The following is a 20,603-nucleotide window of genomic DNA, read 5'->3' as shown; positions in this document are numbered from 1 at the left end:
GAAAATTATCCCCTTGGAAACTGAAATGAAAATATGACATCCATGCACACACACATGCGTACTTACACTCATTTTGTCCAAATATCTTTTGAATGAAGAAGGAGGATGAAAACAGATGGTCTGAATGTCTTTGTGCATTATGTCCTCCTCAAGGAGGAATCTTCTCTTAATAGCTGTAGCTTGTTTATATTTTATTTTAAGGGGCTGTGAAGGAGGTTTCTGCCTGGCTCCAGCAAAAATATAAGAAAATAACACCCACTTGCGATAGAAAATTGATAGTTTGATATCATTGTGACTTTGCATTATATACATATAACATCTTTGCACATGCTCACCTTCTGTAATGCAAAGAAAGATGAAACAGAGTATACTTTGGCATTCTTGTGCTTCAAATACTTATTATACTGTGCTCTTCCTAACAGAATATATGCATCTATCTTTTAGGAACTCCTTTCAATCCTGCCCAAGCAGGCTGCAATTTTGAGGAAGATCTGTGTAGTTTTTACCAGGATCACAAAGATGGCCCAGGATGGAGCAGAGTGAAAGTGAAGCGTAATGTGTATAGAGCAGGAGATCACACTACCGGGTTTGGTAAATCAAAACTCCTTTTCACTAGAAGAGTCAAAGTGGATATAAAGGTTAACCTGCTGTATCATTGTTCACTCTGTTAAATAATGCCATTGGCACACTGGTTAGATTGCCTCACTGCAACCCCCTGCTATTAAAAATCGGTGTACACCGCTCTGTCCTAGCTGGGACTCTGGCTGTGCCTCCCCACATGTTAAGGGGGAAGGTCACCTATTGAATAGTCGCGCAGGGCTGTAAATCAGAGTATCTTCACTGTACTGATCTGTAGTCACTGAAGGGATGATTCCACCAAAATATGCAAGCACATATAATAGTAGCTTAATGCATTACTTTTAGTATAGAGGAATAGCGTGCTCTTAGCTCTTCCAGGCTTAGGATAGTTGGCATTTTTAAGGGAAAACTGTGAAATGTTGTGTAGTGAAGCCACATAGTGAAAGGCCTGCTAATAAGTTCTGAAACTCACACATCTCTCTGTCTAGAGTATTCATGGTTCCTAATCACATATGCTAAAGTCTCACCTCTTTATACTTGGTGCAGGGAATAATAGGCCTTGTGCCCCATTCTTCATTCTTCAATCTCGGAGTGGTACCCTTGAAACAGCCAGGTTTCCAGTGAGGCCAGCAGGCCAGAAAATTTTTCAGTGTAAATTTGAAAAGTGCTTATTTCTGGTAACTTAGCCACGTGCCAGTTTAGCTTGAAGTAGCTGGCATGCTTTTAGAAAAATTCTTATTTCCTTTCAAACAGAGTGTGATAGTCTGTTTCCTGCCAGTAGAAACTGTTTTTGTAACCACAGTCTGATGCAATAACGGAAGCCACTTTAATAGCAAATCAGCTGTGCTAATTGCATATTAGAAATACCCAATAATTGTCCTGTCTTGCAGGTTATTACTTGTTGGCGAACACGAAGTTTACATCACAGCCTGGGTACATTGGACGTCTGTATGGCCCGACCCTGCCAGGAAACTTGCAGTTTTGTCTGCGTTTTTATTATGCCTTATATGGGTTTTTCAAAATGAGTGGTACTCTTGCTGTTTATATCTTTGAGGAGAATCATGTCGTTCAGGAGAAAATCTGGTCTGTCTTGGACTCTCCAAAGGGAGTTTGGACTCAAGCTGAAATCTCCTTCAAAAAGCCTATGCCTTGCAAGGTAAGAGCCAGCTCTTCAAATCTGCTGAACTCTGGATGGAGATTTTCCTTGCCTTCTCCTCCCAGGGTTCTTTGTTATCTGGGGATTAATCCTAAGTGAGCTATACTTGCACAGTGAAATAGAGTTCCTCAGGCAGTACAGCAGGGAGTAGAGTATTTCTTCACAGCCTGGCTCCCAGGGGAGCCCTGACAAAGGGGCTTCATACCAGGAATGGTGCAATGTTGCCCTGGTGTCCTCAACTGTAGTCACAGTATTTGTGGAGATTTCACTCAAGGAGCTCTAACGAGAGCTGGTTGTGTCTTGGTTTCTCAGCAGGCTCAACATTCACTCATTTTTGTTTGTTTCTTTCCTATGTGATTCACATCATTGTATTCAATTACAGATTTTAATTAATCTAAAAAGTCAGTACTGGTAAGTTCTGGTCAAAATGGGGAGCTGATCCTACTTTCCTAAACTCAACCACGGGGTTAAAATATGAAAACAGAAGTCAGTGTAATTTAGAGCAATGGACTTGAAGTATTTGCAGTGTCTGGTTGGAGAGGTCACTTTGTTATCTCAGCAAGTTAATAAGAATAACGTAATATTTCACGTCACCTCCTGAGTTAAGGCCTCAAGTTGCTGTTATTCCTCACCTCCACTCTTTTTACAAAGACTGACTTTTACACAAATTTGTGTAGGCGCTACTTCTGCAGTTATCCTGATTTCTGTAACGGGTTTTCACTATCTGTGAGTCATCTAAGGAGAACCAGATGGATTACTACCTGATGACAATGAGATAAATCCAGCTTTTTTCCCAAAGTGTGATAGTACTATGAACATATGAATGAAAGGTTGTCTTGTAACTCAGGTATTTCTAAATTAAGACAAATATCTTAAGCATTTTCCCCACTACAAAGTAATTTTTGAAATTGCAATAGTTATTGAGTTTAACTTTTCTTGGGGGAGAAAAAAAAAAAGTGTTTTTCTTTGAAGTAAATACACTGTTCGCCAAAAAAAAAGTTGCCTAACTGTGTTAAAAGGGAAATTCATGCTGAAAATTTCAGTCATAATTGTTGGCTGGTGTTTACTCTGATCTGGGAGATTTTTATGCATAAAATGTAATAGAATTTCTAATTCCCTTTCAACTGATACAGAAAAAAAAAAGAGTTTTATTAATGCCCAGCAAGTGCATGACAGAAAAGTCTCTCATAGAATCATCCCAAAATATTTGCAGTAAAGAATTTTTGTCTTTTTTTAAAATCATGAAAATGTATTGGTTGAAAAGGCAAGCTTTAACATACTTTTGCCATCTCCTGTTTATGTATTTCTTTATTACTTCTAAAAAGGTTCAGTAGCTTGTGTACTGTATGAGTAGTGATGACAGCTCAGCATGACTGTTAAAAGTGGTTTATAGCCTTGGAGGTGGCAGTTTTTTTAGCATCTGACATTTACATGGAAAATCTTTTCCAATATGAATTTATGAAGAACTATTTTTATGTTTTCCTAGAAATTAGTGTATCTAAAACACTTGTGAAGAAGCTTGCTTGGGATGGAAAGCTTTTCGTGAATTGCAGCTTTCATGTCTGTGGTTACCAGTCTGTCTGTAGGCAGTAACAGATGGGAACAGCAGCACAGAGGAGAATAAAGAAGTCAAGGGAATATCTTGCTGTTTCTGATCCCGAAGGTCTGCAGGAGGGAAGAAACCCCATGTTCTGCAGCAGGAGGGTTTGTTGGCCTCTGGCAATTCTCAAAAATCTTCAGTGGGTCCTTCAGGTCTTGTGATGGGAAAGCCTTCTTTCCCACGGAAACAAGTTGCAAAATGTTTCTGTTGAGGAGGCATTCCTCAAATATGACAAAAAGTGAGATTTATGGGGCTTTAGAGAACTCGGCATGTGTTCAGCATATCATAATTCAGACATCCCTTAGCCAAATAACTATGTATGTGGGAGGGGGAGAGGAGGGCGGTGAAGTTATACCTTAGCCTTCGTTTAAACCTGTTCTGTCACACTCTTTTTTTCTGGATTGGAAGATTAAATTAGGTTTAGAATAAGGATTAACTTGCAGTTTTGCATATCTAGTAGATGCCATTGGTACATAATAAATCATGCACAAGCTACAATGTGCTGAACTTTGTATAACAGTTTTATGGTTTTCATGATGGCTGTGTATGTATATACACTATCAGTGCATAAAGTTTTCCTTAGACAAATAGTACATGGAAGACAATGGGTGAAGTTCTGAAGCATGTCAATATGGAAAAGTATATCAAGATATGTTTATGGCTGAAAAGGTAGCATACAAAAGACAAATGATGCCAAAGTTTAAGCATGTGTCTGCTTGCCGTAAGGCAAGGGTGAAAAACTGGTGTATTTACAGGTTGTCTGCTTGTAATATTCACAAGCAGGCCTGAATGAAGTTGCATGGTGAATCCTATTCTGGCTTTTCCTTGCAGTCTCTTCAACCTTAATACTTTAAAAAGTCCTTTCATGCTTTATTTTGTTTCTTCTTTTCCAAGCCAACAGAAGGAAATGAAGGAGCACTGTGTGGCATTGTGTAAACACTTAGGTTCATTACCTGTGAAGATGTGCCTGCCTAGGACCTAGTGAAATAACTGACAAGGAATACTGATTTCAGTGGCTGTCTTCAATGTAGGCCAGCAGTGGAGGTGCATGAGAGCACGTTTTGCCTGACAGCAAGGAGTGGTGGGAACCAGCAAGTCAGGAATTACACTTCAGGCTCTGGAGGGAGAGACAGTATAGAGAAACATGAGAGAAACAAGCTCACTGAAGCTTGACCTCTCTTGTCCTGTGTCCTCAAACCTGTCTTTGCATCTCTTGCCTCCTTACTGATGCATCTTTGTCTTATCTATCCTGCCCTGTAGGCAGCAACCCCCCACCACTCCCCATCTTACTCCTGACTCCTCAGCTCTGGACAGTACAATTTTTTTCCCTGTAATCCTGTCCATGTCCCAGTCTGTTTGCCCTGCTTGTCCCAGTTCTTACAAATTTTAGTTTTTCAAAAACTAATGACTTGACAGAAAGCACAGTTCTGGCACAAAAACCAAACCCTGACACATTTCATGCTCCTACTCCAAAGCCTAGGAGTGCCCAAGCTTTTCAAAGAATTTTTTAAATAGGGGCAAAATAAAACCTTTTTTCCTAGCCTTGTTCTCGGAAATGATGGAACTGTTTTGGTTTCAATCTTCCAAAACAAGCCTGAAGCAAGGACCCAGCATGGAAAGTCTGAGCTGAAATCATTGTGTCTTGGCAATGTTATAAGCAAGCAAAAACCAGTCTTCTAATGGAGTGAGGTGGTCTCAAAATGAGATAGGGCTACCACCTTTCCTCTAATACAGATGTGGTGGCTGATGTGCCTGTTGTATTGTTTTCTGAGATGCATCATGTGTAGACTTGGATGATAAGAAGTTGTAGGCATGCACAGTAGTTTGGCTGATCAAGTTCTTGGTTACTGGGTGTGACTTGTAGATTGGGTCAGTGCCTGTGGAAACAGTAAACAGTCTCCTGCCAGTTCCTTAATGGCCAGGAAAGTCAGCGAGACAGTCGTTACGCTGCTTTGGCCAGGGACTCCTGGAGGTTGTAATGATTTTGCAGCCAGAAAACAACTGTTCTAAAATACCTGATTACCTATGATGTCCTTCATCTTTCTTCTACTATGAATACTACTGCCAAGGCTTTGAAAACAATATAAAATCTGTCTGATATGTTTTAATTTTGATAACGTATTTGTTTGCATCAGGACAATAAAAAGGCTCAGATTTTTGTCTCTTGGTTTGTGTAATGGTTTTTGCAAGTTCTTTTCGAATTAGCTAACTGCAGTCTGGCACAGGTTGTTGGCTTGAGTTCTGTGAGCAGGAAACGTGAAGCTGGCCAACAGGCTTTAATATGACACTTTGAAACTACCACGTTGAAAAGGTTAGGTGGGTATGATCCAGCTAAGCAAGTCGTAAATGTTTATACATATATATATATGTATATATGTGTACATACTGCAAATACATATGCTATATAATGCTAGCAAGAAGGCAGGAAATTTAAAATCCTGATTTCTCAATTTGTACTTGAGGCACTTTCTCTTTTATTTAGTCTAAGTACCTATGATCCTGTACACATACAGTATTGTTTTTATACTCCGTAGTGCCCAGGGAATAAATATGAGAAGGAAGAAATAAAAATAAAATTTCCTAACATTTATTAAAATAAATGAAACCCTTCGTGATTTTTTGTATAAGCCTCTTAAAGGGCAGCATAAAAATCTGAGTCTGAAATATGTTGATTCTTTTGCTCTGATTGAATGTACTGAAACTGATCTTCCAGGCCAATACATGGCAGAAAAATGTCAGAGCTAACTGAAAGAAAAATTCACATATGGCATATGTAACCTGGAGATGCTCACATGCATCACAGGAGCAAGAATCTGCATTTTAATTTCGTGTGTATGTGTTTGCATGTATAGGCCACCATGGAAAGATATTTCTTTTATGCAACTTCACAACAAAGTCCAAATGCCTAGATTAAAATGAAGGTTGAATGCAATTGGGTCTACTTACATCAGATCTGTTCATTTCTGCTAGATTTGCTTCACCATTCTGAGGCTCGGTTTTCAAAAGCAAACATCTCATGTTGTTTATCCATTCATGCAAGTTTTTGCAACGTTACCTAGTGCTGTAGTGCTTGAATACCTCCCACAGAGTTCAAAAACAAATCCTCAGAAAGGTAGCTGGCATCATAACAGTCCACCCTACTTCCATCAGAGTAGTTGTGGCAGAATTTCCTGGGTTTTCATTCTTTCAGTCTACTTTTCTTCCTCTCTGATGTGTTTTTTCCCCTCACTCTCTTTCCTTGAGTTCATTGTTTTCACACGTTCTCCATAACTAATTTTAGTTGCAGTTGTGAGAAAGCAAAATCAAGTGACTGAGTGTTGCACTTCAATATTTACATGTTTTAAAACAAACAAAAGGGAGGACTTTTTTGGGAATGACTAAACGCTGAAATCCTTTGCTGCAGGATGCTGTGGAGGACAACAGTATACATGCATTTAAAAAGGGATTAGGCAAATTCATGGAAAATAGACCTCACAGTGACCGTAAACACAGTGGTACAGGTGTGACCTCCAGTTCAGCAAGTTCTTCAACTCTCTGAACATAATGTAACGGCACAAATAGCTTTATGGTTGATTTGTATCTCGTAGTGTTTTCCCTAAACATCCATTATCACCCCTCCACCTTCCTAGAGCTTGGTAGGAGGGTCTTTGGACCTTTGTTCATCACTGTGATGCTGCTCAATATTAATTATTCTAGCATTTCTCTTTGCTGCTGAGAAATTTGTGTCTCCCACTTGTCTACCAAAGTAATAGGTAAATAACTAAAGCAATCTTGGATATATGATGAAGTCCTAGATCCTTGTGACTGAATCACTAGTATAAAGGGGACGGTTCTCCAGTCAAGTATCAAGCGGAGGAGGGCAGACATCCTAGTCCTCATCTCCTCCTCCTCTGAAAAGCTCTCACTTGTGTCAAATAAAGGAGCTTTTTGGTACTGTTCTGACACAACCCTTGATCAGTCTTCCCATGATAAGGTATACAAGCTAAAGAGGTTGGAATGAGCTGCAGTTTTATAGTATAGCCCTTGTGTCCTTCCTTTTCTCACCTCTAAACCAAGAAATTTCTTAAAGAATAGTCACTGGAAATGCCTATTTAAAACAAGAGCGTTAGGGTCTGTAAATAGTAGGATTAGTGCTTGCAAAATGTATACCCTGCTGTCTATGGTGTTTGATATACAGTTATGAAAATGACATATTAGAAACTGTAAAAATTATTCAGGTTAGAAAGTGTTACCTAAGTGGCCTGCATCTTCACAGTAGCTAAGCAAGGAGATATGTTGCATGAAATATTACATATCTCCTTTTGGTATCTGTGATACTTAACTGATATTTCGGGTTTTTTCTCAATTTTTGTTCTGAGTATTTAATATTGTGATACTATGATGCTACATCATTTGAAAAGACTCCTCAGTCTAAAGGCAAGAACCTTTCCCTCTTATAAAAAGAGCCAAGGAAACTGTTTCACTGAAAAGAGGATAGAGCCATAATAGCGGATTTCTGGAAATCTAGGAGGGCCCTGGGGGGCAGCTGAGGATATCAGTGTCCTGTACACATTTCTCTGCAGTCAGTATTCTCTACTAGACAGTGCAATCCAGTGAATATAGATGTAGCATTAACAGCCTGTGGCCCGAGGTTGTTCTGTTAGCTTTGTTTCTCTTTCAATGTTTGTTTCTGCAACCCATTTGCCCTTGGACAGGAAAGATTTTCAAAAATATTTGTTCAAATGTCATAAGCTTATTACCAATGTTATCCAATTATTTATGTAGAAGCTTTCATAATCCATTATTTTTCCCGCAGAAGCTCATTGTATTTACATGGCAAGAAATTGAACTTGCCTGGAGAGTGCCATATTAAATCAATTTATTTTAAATGACAGAAGCTTGCAGACATTCTAATTTTGGCTTAATCGCTTACTTGCATTCTTGATAAATGAGTTTCTGACTGCTTAAGCCAAACAAGCCATTTAAAATCTAGTTTAATTAAACTAGTTAAAAGTAATTTGGGCTACACTGATAAGGTTTGTATCAAACAGCATCCCTGGGAGAATCGGAATGGTTCTCCCATTCCCTGTGCCAGTGATGGGTCCCTGGTTTACACACTTATATGGCTGTGTACTAGTGTAACTGACTGAAAAGTCAGGCTCCCTGTTCTGTGAAAACATCTTGACTGCTTCTTTGTGTCGTGTCACACTTTTGTTTCTGGTGCTCAAATTATTTTTGGATTTTATTATACTGAGTTTTGTGTCACTGTATGGAAATTACAACAGTTGCTTCTCACAAAAACCCACTTCTGACTCCATTATAACTGCCTTTCTCCTTTAAGAGATTGAGCCTAAATATGTGTCTAAGTGACAGACTGAATTTTGTGGCAACACTGATACACAGTATGTAGTTTAAACCTAGGAATATTCTCTAGGATGGAATCAGGTAAATCAATTTGCTGCAGAGGCATAGCTTGCTTTTAAGTCACCAGCTTGGCTGCTGCCCCAGTTTTTCTTTTGTTTGGCTGGTATGGCTCTCTAATTGAGCAAGAGGTATGTTTTCTGGGATAAACAAGTAGGAAAGAAAATACACAGAACCCATAGGGACCCAGGGGCATCTTCTCTCCTTTTCTCCTGTTCTCAGTCCAGCTCCTCCAAACCTCGTTTTACAAGCTTACCCGTTAGTCTTTCCTTACAGTTCTTGATGGAGGTAGCCTACTCATGTCCCACTCTTTCCTCCAAAAGCAGGTAAACTTCATATGCATACGTTTTAACTCACATTTACTTGTAGAGATGCAGAGTGCTAAGGATGAGAAGTCCCTTCCACCTCATGCAGCGTCTGCAGCACAACCCAACAATATGTTATGGGAGAAGTGAAACCCTGCTTGCTCTACCAGCTGTTCTCATCTGGCGTTGCTCATTACTGATATAATCCAGGATAAATGCTAAGAACTGATTATTGATACTTTGAGGCTGCAGGCCAGGAACATTGATTAAGCACTGGAAAATAAACAAACCAGCTTCCAGAAATCAGGGCAATGATTTGGAAGGAAACTAATGCCCTGGCTGTGTCCTGTTACTGGAACAAAAAGAAACATGAGAGGAAAATATGTTTTATTTTTCAGTAACGCAGGCAACAACTGCCTGCATTTGATAATGTTTTTCACTTAGCCTCCAAGATAGCATGCAAGTCCAGGAAGATTTGTTACCTAGTTTCAAACAATTAGTATGTTGTTTGTCTGCCATGTTTTATGAAGAAGGTGTGAGCTGAACACAAAGATCCCCCTATTCTCTTCTCCAAGGCATGAGATAACTTCATAAAAATTTCTTTTGGAAGAATTGACCTAGGAAATATTTTCATTCAAAACAAGAACAAATAAGCATCATGAGATAGTCCTATCGAGACTGTAGAAAGAATTCAGAGATCTGATCACGTAAGGTGAAAATGAGTAGCTGAGTAAATCCAAATTGATACAATTTTGGCAGGTAAAGTTCAAATAGTCAAAGATGTTCCTTTATGACAAAAAAAAGGACATTTAGGACAAAAGAAGAGTGAATAAATTTGACCTGTGAATAAAACTATGTTCTACCACATTGCTTAAAACTAAATCAAGAATATAACAACAAAATAAGCCTAGGGGACAATGAAAAATTTCAGTTCATTTGCTATAGCTAATACTGGAAACTCCACGTTCCCAAGCACAAGCTCCCCCACCCCTGTGCAATTATAAAGCCTGCTCATGGCAGCATGTCACTCAACACCACAAAAAGCCAAGTGGAGAATTAGTAACGCTCAAGCTACAGATGACAAAGCTGAACAAGTTTACAAGTGCCACTGAAACAGATCAATCCTTTGATTGCACAATGGCTACTGGCTCAATGGCCTTTGAGAGACCAACAGTTATTGTTGCGATGCTTTTGAAATGGAGGGCTTTCTGCAGGATCCAGTGGGTAATTACATACCTTGTATGGAACAAATTATTGCAATTTAAGAATAAAGAACTTGATCCTGCTCCCAATGATGTCAATAGGAAAACATCACTTTCAACATGATTCCACAGTGTGGAAATGTTGTTTCACAAACGAGGACTGACCTCACCCTTTCATGTGTGGTTTTCTAAAGATTCTTGGGTTTAGAACTATAATATGTCTTTAGTTTATTACAAATGTTCACCAGAAAGCATTTATTAAAAATCTGGTGAATGACGTCCACCCAACGTCAGTATTTATTTTATTCTTTATTCCAGGAGATGCTACCATTTCTTAATTGATTGCGCCTGTTTCTTGAGAATGAACTTTGTAACAAAGTAGGAAACAATATTTGTCCTGTTAAACCTTAAGGCTAAGAGAGCAGCACTAGAGAAAAAAAAAAAAAAGAAGGCCAGTTTTAGGCCACTATACACTGAGCAGTTGTTCATGCTGTGCAGAAGCACTCAAGTCCACACCTGTAACAGTTTACAAGACAGATCATCACTGTTACCAGGATTGGTAGCACTGAATGGAAAATGGCTTTGGAAATTGCTTCATCCTGGGCAGCATAACCCATACATGCTTCAAAGGTTAAAGTGTAGTTATGTCCCAGGCTGTTTTATAAGCAGATGGGTAAATAAATACTACATAGCAAAGCGATCTAGCAAAATCCAATATAATGACCATATTGAAGGTGTTACCGAGCCTGTTAAAAGAGGACCTATTAAATAATGCGTGAATGACTTTTAACAACCTTTTTGTATCCGCCTGTAATTGTCAGTCAGCATTTAACCTCAAATATGTAACTGAGGTGTTTACAGTTGTTCCAGAATATTAAACTGTTAGAAGTGACACTCATCTGTCTCCAGGCACTAGCTCAGACCTCATCACGAAGGAATTGTTTTGAAAATCTCCTCCCAAATTATGGTCATAACCCCAATGGTCAGACAGATGGTTTGCAATAGTTAGGCAAAGAAAACTGCCAGCAGTATGTTTACAAAATAAACCTTATTGTGTCTTCTGCAATTCAAACAGATCTGTATCAAGCTTGGGAGAAGGCCAGCTGGGAATCTTACAGTTTCTTTACATTTTATTTTGTCATCTCATCAGTGACTTGTATTTTCCATGGCAGAATTACTGTGTAGTCAAATAGAACATCTTGGACTCTAGTCTTAATCTTCACAAACCCAGATGAACACTGTGAATGATGCTTAGCATTTCTAGCCTCCTGCTCTATGATAACATGGCCTTGTGTCATTTCTGAATAATCCCGTTTTATGCAGTAATTTCATCTCATCTCTATTGTTCTCTTTTTTTTTGCCACAGCCATTTCTCTTGGCCATCACTCTGCATTACTCTTTCAAATTTATTTTTCCATGGATAAAACCTCCTGGTTGTAAGGATAAGATAGCTGAGGACATTTGAGCTGTTCATGTTGGTTTCGGGGGGGGGAGAAAACCACAAGAGCCTCAGTGAGTCATGTTTTCTCATACATTAAAAAATACACACTGTCCTAATAAAATGAAAGCTACATACAAAGATACATCATTTGCCTATAAAAGTGAGAAAACACTTACTATTGTATGAGAACATACATATAAACCCCACTGGATTTGAAATTTCAGTCATTGGCAGTATTAGTATGTGCCAAAACAAAGTGGATTCATCATTTCTGTTCTGTAGATGTCAAAATTATTAGTGCACTTGGAAAAATCTAAAATTTCAGACTCTTAACAGTGCCAATTTTTGTTAGATACCTGAAACTTCTTTCATGTATTGCAGGTTGTCTTTGTCAGCTGGTGTAAAAGCTTCTGGGACTGTGGACTTGTGGCACTGGATGACGTATCATTAAGCCTGGGAAGCTGCCAGGCTGCTGGTAAGACCACGTATATTTGTCGTCCAACAGCTGCTACCCTTTTTAGTAAGAGCTCATCGCATACCTTCATTTACCAAGCCTATCCTACAGCTGCCTTCATCCCACTGTGGTTTCTTTTCTTTTCTTTTTCCAGTAAGTATTGCATAAATCCTATTTTTGTAGTAGCATACATACAGCAAGAACCAGTTTTTGTTCACAGGGGTACCAGCTAACTCCTAATTAACTCACTGACTCTAGTGCAGTTGTATATAGGTGAGCAGTCCTTTTGGGGCATTACCATTTTAAGAAAAACAACAGTCCAACTGAAGGGAAAGTAGTTTTCAAATGGCTTTTAGGAAACCAGGAATGAACCCTAAAGCAATATTTTCAAAACGTAGCATTATTATTTTTAGTCCAGAAGTACAGTTGTGCAAGGCCAAGACACAGTTCCTTATCTGAGCTGCAGTTCTCTAATGAAGACAGATGAGTCTAACTCTCCCTCCTGTAGTGGTAGGAACTCAATGTTCTTGAACGAGACTTTCCTCTCTGACATGCACAGGCTAACCTCTCTGAACTCACCCAAACTCCCTCTTCTGGCGCTTTTTGAGGTTTGACAATGCAACGATTGTATCCTAATTTGGAAACCATTCTCATGAGACAGGCACAATCTATAATCCCATTCTTCTTCAGAATAAAGCCATGCCTTTGAAATAGTGATGAGGCTGATCTACCATGCCATTTATATTCCCATGTAATAAGATCTTTTTAATGACCTCTTTTGATTGGATTTAATGCATTCAGGCAGCTAACCATTACAGAACAGAGAGAAGTCAGATGTATACAACAAGATGCCATTTTTCTAAAGTATTTCCGACAGTTTTCTGTTTTGCCTTTCTGTAGTTCCTAAGTAATTTGAAAAGGAACCAAAGGTGCAGAACTGATACTTGGGTGTATAGTCATATGGGGACTTGTCACTGATGGCAGAAAAAAAATGCCCAAAAAATGCCCCAGAGTATGCGAGGCATCAAGGCTTCCTCCTTTCCGAAAGGTGAAAGCAGCTCAGAGTGTCTACTCAACTACAAATTCAGATTGTAGCAGAATACCTGACAGAAGCTTCCTGGTGAGCACCTGAATTGTCGACTTTCTCTCTTTTGCATCATCTAACAGAATTGAAATAACAAAAACACTCTAGTAATTGCAGCTCTGTGGTCTGTTGTATGCGGTATTCCAATTTGGTGTCAAGGGAACATAAGAGAGCTAAATGTGGCATTTGATTTCAGATCACAGAAACTCCAGTCTTTCACAAGACTCATTTAATACGCATGTTATACATGCTGGAGCTCATTAAATTGCTTGGGGTGCCACAGTAGTGAAGAAAATTACATTGGTAGAGCCCATAGCGTAGTAAGAGCTATGATGAGATAATAAACTGTATGAGATGTTTTAAAGAATATTAGTACATGTTAGTGAGCCAGACTAGGGCACAGATTTCCCCAAAGCCTCGAAGAAAATGAAATTAAATTTCATACATCAGTTTGAAGCTAGCTTTTATAAGCTTGTGACTACTGCTAGGTAGATATAAGTGATTTCAGCAGGTGAGTGAATGCAATACATTGCTTGTGTAATCTCTCCATATATCTAATACATTTGCAGTTTTAAACAATGTCTTCTCCTTATAGATCTATTGCTGCCCAATCCTGGAGAGTGTACTTTTGAAAAGGATGAGTGTGTGTTTACCCAGAAGAAGAGAGGTCGTGGGAGTTGGCACAGGAGGAGGGGTCCAACTCCAACTTCTTACACTGGACCGAAAGGAGACCACACTACTGGGGTAGGTGAGTTAAGCTCCACATTGAACTTTCAGAAGAGAGATTGATAGTTAATCAAAAATACTTTGAAATAATAACCTAGAACACAGAGAAAGTTTTTACTGTTCTGTTCAGAACGGTTATTAATCAAACAAAGTAAACATGTTTCTTAGGGACCCACAGGTGGTTTTGAGAATGTGATGTTTAATCTGAATTATCTGCAGACCAAGTGGGTAATTCAGTCTTCATGTCCTAAAGTAGCCCTTTCCTTTGGGAGAAAAAAGGACAGGATGACTCTCCAGACCCCGCAGAAAAGCCTTCTTCCAAACGTCTAGCTTACGTGAATATTCCCTGAAACTAAAAGGCAAACAAGTGGTTGTGGGCGCTTCTGCATCAACACTTTCCTGTTCAAACTTAGAAGAACACACAGATAATAAAAGAGGTCCTACAGATCCTCTGTCTTGAAAATCTGCTCCATGACTTCACTTGTGTAATTTAAAGTATTTAGGCAAGTGGGGTCCCCATTAGTATGAGCAAGCACACAGAAAACTGCATCAGGATTGCCCCCACACTGGGGCAGTACCTGGGGACTTTTGGAAATGATGAACTGCATCACTGCATTGGGTGCTTGTGTTCCTGCAGAAGAGGACCTCAGGAACAACTCCACTGCCTTCAGTACAATAGATGAAACTGCCCTCAGGCTTGTGAACTTTAAATGCTTACATAAGTTTAAAAAGGCTTTTGGGGCCTTTAGATTTGCCCTCCTTCACAGCGGATAGCATTCATTCAACAAGTTATAAAGTCAGTTGCAGACAAGCTGGCTTACTCACAGTAGCCATCTATCCAGTCTGTTAAAAATTTTAGCTGGATTACAAAAGCAGTTGGCCTGCTCAAAAGGCTCACCAAAAGCTATTATTATTCTGTCAACTGTGATTGAGTGTAAACTATGTTAAGCATTATCAAGCATAGTTATTTCAGCTGTGCATATGAAGTCTTGCTCTATGCAAGCTTAATTCAAGTTACTCTGGAAAACTGTTTTGTTTTTAGTTAACAAAATAACAAATGCTTCTAGTTAATAAAATAACAAATGTTTTGTCTTGTTTCTGATCTCTTTATCTAAAAAGATGGCTTTGTGCATGTTCAGCAAAATCTCCCTTTCCTATCTCCTGGTAAAATTTCTGTAGTAGCTGCATCCTGAGCAAGGTATGGAAGTTGACTAGAGAGATGTGAATTCATGGTGTATGGGACTATATGGCCAAAATCCTACATGTGGAATTGAAAATGCAGATGGGAATGTTTCTCTTTGGCTTGAAATTTTGGATCACCAAGAAATTATGTTCTTCCATTGTTAATTCTAAACAGTACTGATTCTGGGTAGAAATATGAATAGCCTTCAGAGATAACTAAGTTTTAAAGCTTAAAACTTCTCTTATGTGTTATGAAACAAAAATGAGAAACATTACTTACAAATCTGACCGTATTCTGACCAGATCTATTGGCTAAGTTATCTAAGTGGAAAATGTAGGCTATCTACAAATCAAGAACATTTTCCCAATAATACCTTTGTACTGTTGAATGACTTTCAAAAGGGAATATTGAAATTCTTGTCCCTTTTCCATTTAAAAATCAGGTGACATTAGAGTGAATTAGATGACATACTGTCTGTAAGTCTTTGTTACCCGTGCTGTTCAGTTATTCTGCATCAACTAGACATGTGATCACCAGCTTTAAAATAAGTCAGAATTTTTCCTAACAGTTTTTAAAGTTAATTTGAGAATTTTTATTTTGAAATGTGGTGAGCCTCTTGGAGAAGCATCTGTAGGCCATCTCTGTATTGTCTGGCAGACGCTTCTTTTCCTACAAAACATAATCTAAAAGGACTACATCACATTAAAGTTGGTGGTTGTTTCGGTAGGTAACCAAACTCAATTCCATAAAAGGATTCAATGTCCAGGTTTGTTGGATGCTTTTTTTTTTCCTTGGTTATCCCTAGAAAATATATTTTATTCTTCCTCTTTCAAACACTCCATATGCCAGCTCTTGTGTTTCCATGGACAATAACCCTCCTTATAGTCGGAGCAACACTTCAGTTTCTTGCGTAAGAAAAGGAATGGGTTGTTAGCATAATTTTCTTCATTTCTAAGGCAGAAACTGACTTTAGACCTATTTTCAGTTTATGTAGATCACTAAGTACTCTGAGATCTGAGGCTGACAGCTTGGCTTTAGAACTGGCGAAGCAAGAGAATCTTTTAAGCCTGGCCTGTGACAACAATGTTTATTCCTTATTTCACACATCTCTTTTTGCAGCAAGATGTGCTGAGAAATACGTGGATTTAAATTCACAAAACCAAGACCTGATCTAGTCTTTCCAACAAGTTTATAATATGATTCAGGCCTTAGAACTAGAGGCAAATTATGTTATTATACTGTAGTATGAGCTGTAGGTTTTGATATTTAAGTCAAGGAACTTTTAAGCATAGTGAATATCAAAATCCTTGCAATGGGTTGCACTAAGTTCGGTATAAATAGCCTTGGGAATTCTCCAACACACTGTATGAAATTATCTTTTCTTTACAGACCTACAGCTGTAGATAATCTTCCTTTTCACCCTTTCTCTCTACTGCTGCTCGCTACCAAACTACAACCGCAGTTAGAGGGGATGTCTTCAGCATGGGTTTGTGTAGGCAATAGGACTCTGAGTATCAGGAGAGACACCCCGAGCATCCACCAGCTGCTCTTGCCACTCTCAGCTTTTCTCGTGCCTCACTGATCCTTAGGAATCCCCTCTCCCCCTGAGGGCAATCTCACCGCCAGGAGTTGTGGTGGCAGAAGGGCAGTGTGTTTCCTCCAACACCACAAAAAGGGAGCAGTGGGACGGCATGAAGAGCTGCTGCAAAACCTGAGTTCATTGCCTGCTGGCAGAGTTTACATCTCAAGACATGGAACAGCTGCCGTATGCAGCAGATGGGATGTGGGGATGCTCCTCAGTCTTCTGACACACTGCAGTTTGCTCCAGTTGGAAATAACTGAATGATGGATTGAGGCAAGGGATTAATTTACCTGCCACCAATTAATGACTAATTTTTCCACAGATCAGAGTTCATGACAATCATTCATTTATTCATGGATACTAGAGAGTCTAGTTTTCCTCACTTGTGTCTTGATCACAGGAAGAAAAATATTATTGATGTCATATGTGATTTAAAAGAGGTATTTCAATTCATTTGCTTTGTTAATAGCATCAGCTCCAACCATTGCCTAAACTGTACCCTCAGATGTACATGCAGCTGTCTCTGAATTCCAGTTAATTGACTACTGTCAGAGTGCATTCCTGGTTTAAGAACAGCTATGATTTTTTCTTACTTTGTATTCCTTTGTGTTGCTATGTGTTTCATCAGATAAAAACCAAGTTTTTAAGTGTTGTTATAGCATTCATGAATATTACCATTATTACACTAACACAATTATTACAATATCACAAATATTACAGTTCACAAATACAAGTCTACAGCATAAAAATCTTCATCAAAATAGTTTCAGTCATAGTTTTTTATATAATGAGCATGTTGAGCGTAATGAACATGCTGAGAGAACATATTCTACTTTGCTAATATTTGCTTGTGTATCTTTTTAAGGATACTACATGTATATAGAGGCATCCAACATGGTCTATGGACAGAGAGCATACCTAGTTTCAAGATCACTAAGAGGAACCTCTGGAAAACAGTGCTTGACATTTTTCTATCACATGTATGGAGCTGGGACTGGATTATTAAGTGTTTATCTAAAAAAGGAAGGTGATGAGGAAGAGATTCCTTTGTGGAGGAGGACAGGGGAACAAAGCATCTCATGGCTAAGGGGACTGATAGAATATGAAAGTGATAGAAACTACCAGGTAAGAAAAAACAAACAAAAAGCAGTCAAAACAGAATATTGAACTGAACTATGTGCTAGAATCCAAGTTTTGGGTTGTGTAAAAAAAAAAAAAAAGTTAAAATGTAGATGGCATTGAATGGACACCTGAACAAGCTGAAGTAATGTGTAATTGCTTAAAAATGAAGGCTAGGGAGGGAATTATTAAAGACATTAATAGGCTGCAAGTATGAAAATAGTTCATTAATTCATTAATTCAAAATTATTTTTTTTAAGTATTTAAATGCTGTTTTCCCATCATTTCTTGTCAGTAGTGGTAGTTTTTATTTAGATCACTTGTGCAATTTCTTTTCCTTCAGCTGTCTAAAGCCCTGGGTAGATTTGACAAAACCACTAAGCTGTGATAAAATGGCTGCTTCTTGCAGGATGGTCTTTCCGAGGTGGCACCAAAGGCAAAGGATGATGCAAAGCCAGAGCTCTGCCTTTGGTTTCAGCAGTGCCATCATTTCAGTACTGCCAGAGACAAACCCTGCTTCAGTTTCTCTGTGAAAGAGGAAGCTGAAATTGCTACTGACTGAAACAGTATTGGGCACAAAACGGCACTGATCACTAACCAAAGATGCTGTGTGCTTTTTTTTTAATTGCTTTGCCTTAAGAGCCTGGAAGTTAATTGGAGGGGGGGGAAGAAACCTTTTACTGAAAAGCAATTTTAGTTTCATCAGTAAGACCACAACATAATATTGTAATGCTTTTTTTTTCCCGTCAAGTCTTGCCTGCATATGGGCAACACACAGCGACACATTTGGGCTGAAAAGCAAGACAGAAATGCCACATCGCTAGAGAAAATTTATCGGTGGTCTATAACACACAGCAATTTCTTAAGAAATTGTAAGAACAAATTTGCTTCCTTTGGTGTAGCACACACCCAAATTCTCTGACCAGGGCACCCAGTCCACTGATAAGAGAATAGAAGAGTCTTTCCAAAAAGCAGGCTTTCAGGATACAGTAGGTCCTTGAATAGGCTGCATGGGTATTAATTTTTTTAGTCCTTCTTCCCGTCGGATTCATGAAAAGCTGTGTCTTACCTCTACAGATTATTTTTGAGGCGATCCGTGGTGTGTCAATGAGAAGTGACACTGCTATTGATGATATTCTGTTCCAGGCAGGACCCTGTTTAGGTAAGTTTAAACATACTTTGTTTCTCTTAGGAGACACCTAGCAATTCACAGTGCTTTTTGTAATTAGACAGGCGATACTTCTTCCCTTGAACCCCCACTGAATGGATCTGAATTTAGTATCATGCTGCTGGGTTAGTGCAGAATTTTTGTTTTCTAATAAGATGCAAGACCATCCTCAGAATGTGGACTAGGAAAGATGCTGTAACACTTTTTAAAAACCATATGGAAGTCCTATTTAAATCCAGCATGGTAATTAAGTTCTGTCTTATGCGTTCTTATGTATGATAAAAATACAAACTATTACAGTATTTCCCCCTTCTTTGTATTCTAGAAGTGGAAGAAATTCAATTCTCATCAGGCTATCCTGACAGCTTAAACGAAATTGAGTATTAAATACAGTCTGCTGAAAGGAATGAAGTGCGTAGAAGATTTGTATGTGAGAAACTGCACAAACTGTATTTTTAAATATGTTTTAAGTAAATACTGGACTGGTTTGAATATGCACCGATATATAGGAAGAACTCAGAGCACTCATGTTCCTCGCCTTTGCAATGAAATTATTGACTCAGGGCTTCTTAGACTGTTTGGGTTTTTTTTTTTCATATTTTTTCTCTTTTGCATGAGATATCAGTTATTATATAAAGGCTTCCCATTTTGCACAGATCATTTATTTTAAAGCTCTTTTTTTTTTTTTTTTTTTTAACCTTTCTGGTATATAAGTAAAAAGGGGAAAGCAAAGGTGCACAATTAAAATCCAATATTGTGTCTTAAATCTGCATTCAGTGAATGTTTTGTGTTGGGTACAGAATGGATTTTTGTTAAGGAAATTACAAATATTTTGAAATAATAAGGAAAATAGTATTAGCTACTAGTAATAGTCTACAGGTTAAGTGCAATTATTCATAATGACAAATCTCTCTGGGAAACTCTTAACACTCTGCTGGTGATTTTTTGTGGTTTTGTATTCTTTTACTATAACAAATATATTTGTTGTCCTTGCCAATAACAAACCCACTTTTAGTGTTCCTGTATACTTCAGTGTAAGCTGTTGACATTTTGAACTATATGAAATGAAACTCTTTGAAACCATATGTTTTCTGGCATACAAGTCTTGTGTTTTTTTTTTTTTAAATAAATCAGTTTTTACACTCACAGAGAATGTACTTACACTTTACCCAACCACAGATGCCTTGCATTTATATTAATAGGAAACTGAATTCACACAACTTGTTAATTTTTAAGATTTTATGTGTTTGTGTGTAAGGTTTTGTTTTGAAATTATTATAACTTCCTAATAAAATTTAACTTTGAAAATAATCTTATTGCTCTGCTCTAGACTTTATCATTATCAGTGTAACAAAAACCAACTGAACCTAGTATAATAGCCTGAATTCAATACTTTGAATATGAAGAGAATGAAATCTGTGGGTCACATCACCTAAGACAGCTGACAGAAGGCAATCTGATCTGCTGCAGGAAGTTCCCGTATTGAGCCATAGAAATTATTCTTACAGCCACCACATTCAAGCTGTTGCTGCAAGAGGTGAGCCCTGAAAAGTGGGAATAGCCTTTGCTCCTTTCAGAACAAAATACACATTTTTCCTAATGGC

At 38.4% G+C, this 20,603-nt stretch overlaps 1 protein-coding gene across 1 annotated transcript in view; it reads left to right on the top strand.

The window, feature by feature from the left end:
- The window catches only part of MAMDC2 (MAM domain containing 2), a gene marked incomplete at its 5' end in the record, with an annotated part of 61,995 nt that extends 42,577 nt beyond the window's left edge, over positions 1-19,418 (top strand). The window contains 7 exons of the mRNA XM_082336002.1: positions 445-591; positions 1,470-1,735; positions 12,065-12,158; positions 13,817-13,969; positions 17,578-17,837; positions 18,909-18,993; positions 19,325-19,418. Of these exons, the coding sequence (XP_082192128.1) occupies positions 445-591; positions 1,470-1,735; positions 12,065-12,158; positions 13,817-13,969; positions 17,578-17,837; positions 18,909-18,993; positions 19,325-19,386 (1,067 nt within the window). The 3' untranslated portion in view covers positions 19,387-19,418. The remainder of the gene's footprint in view (positions 1-444; positions 592-1,469; positions 1,736-12,064; positions 12,159-13,816; positions 13,970-17,577; positions 17,838-18,908; positions 18,994-19,324) is intronic.
- Between the last annotated feature and the right edge of the window lie 1,185 nt (positions 19,419-20,603).

Source organism: Platalea leucorodia (assembly GCF_965183815.1).
Source record: "Platalea leucorodia genome assembly, chromosome: Z".
In the NCBI taxonomy this organism is placed as follows: Eukaryota; Metazoa; Chordata; class Aves; order Pelecaniformes; family Threskiornithidae; genus Platalea; species Platalea leucorodia.
The sequence above is the reverse complement of the archived record's forward strand: the minus strand, read 5'-3'. Positions and strand labels throughout refer to the sequence as shown.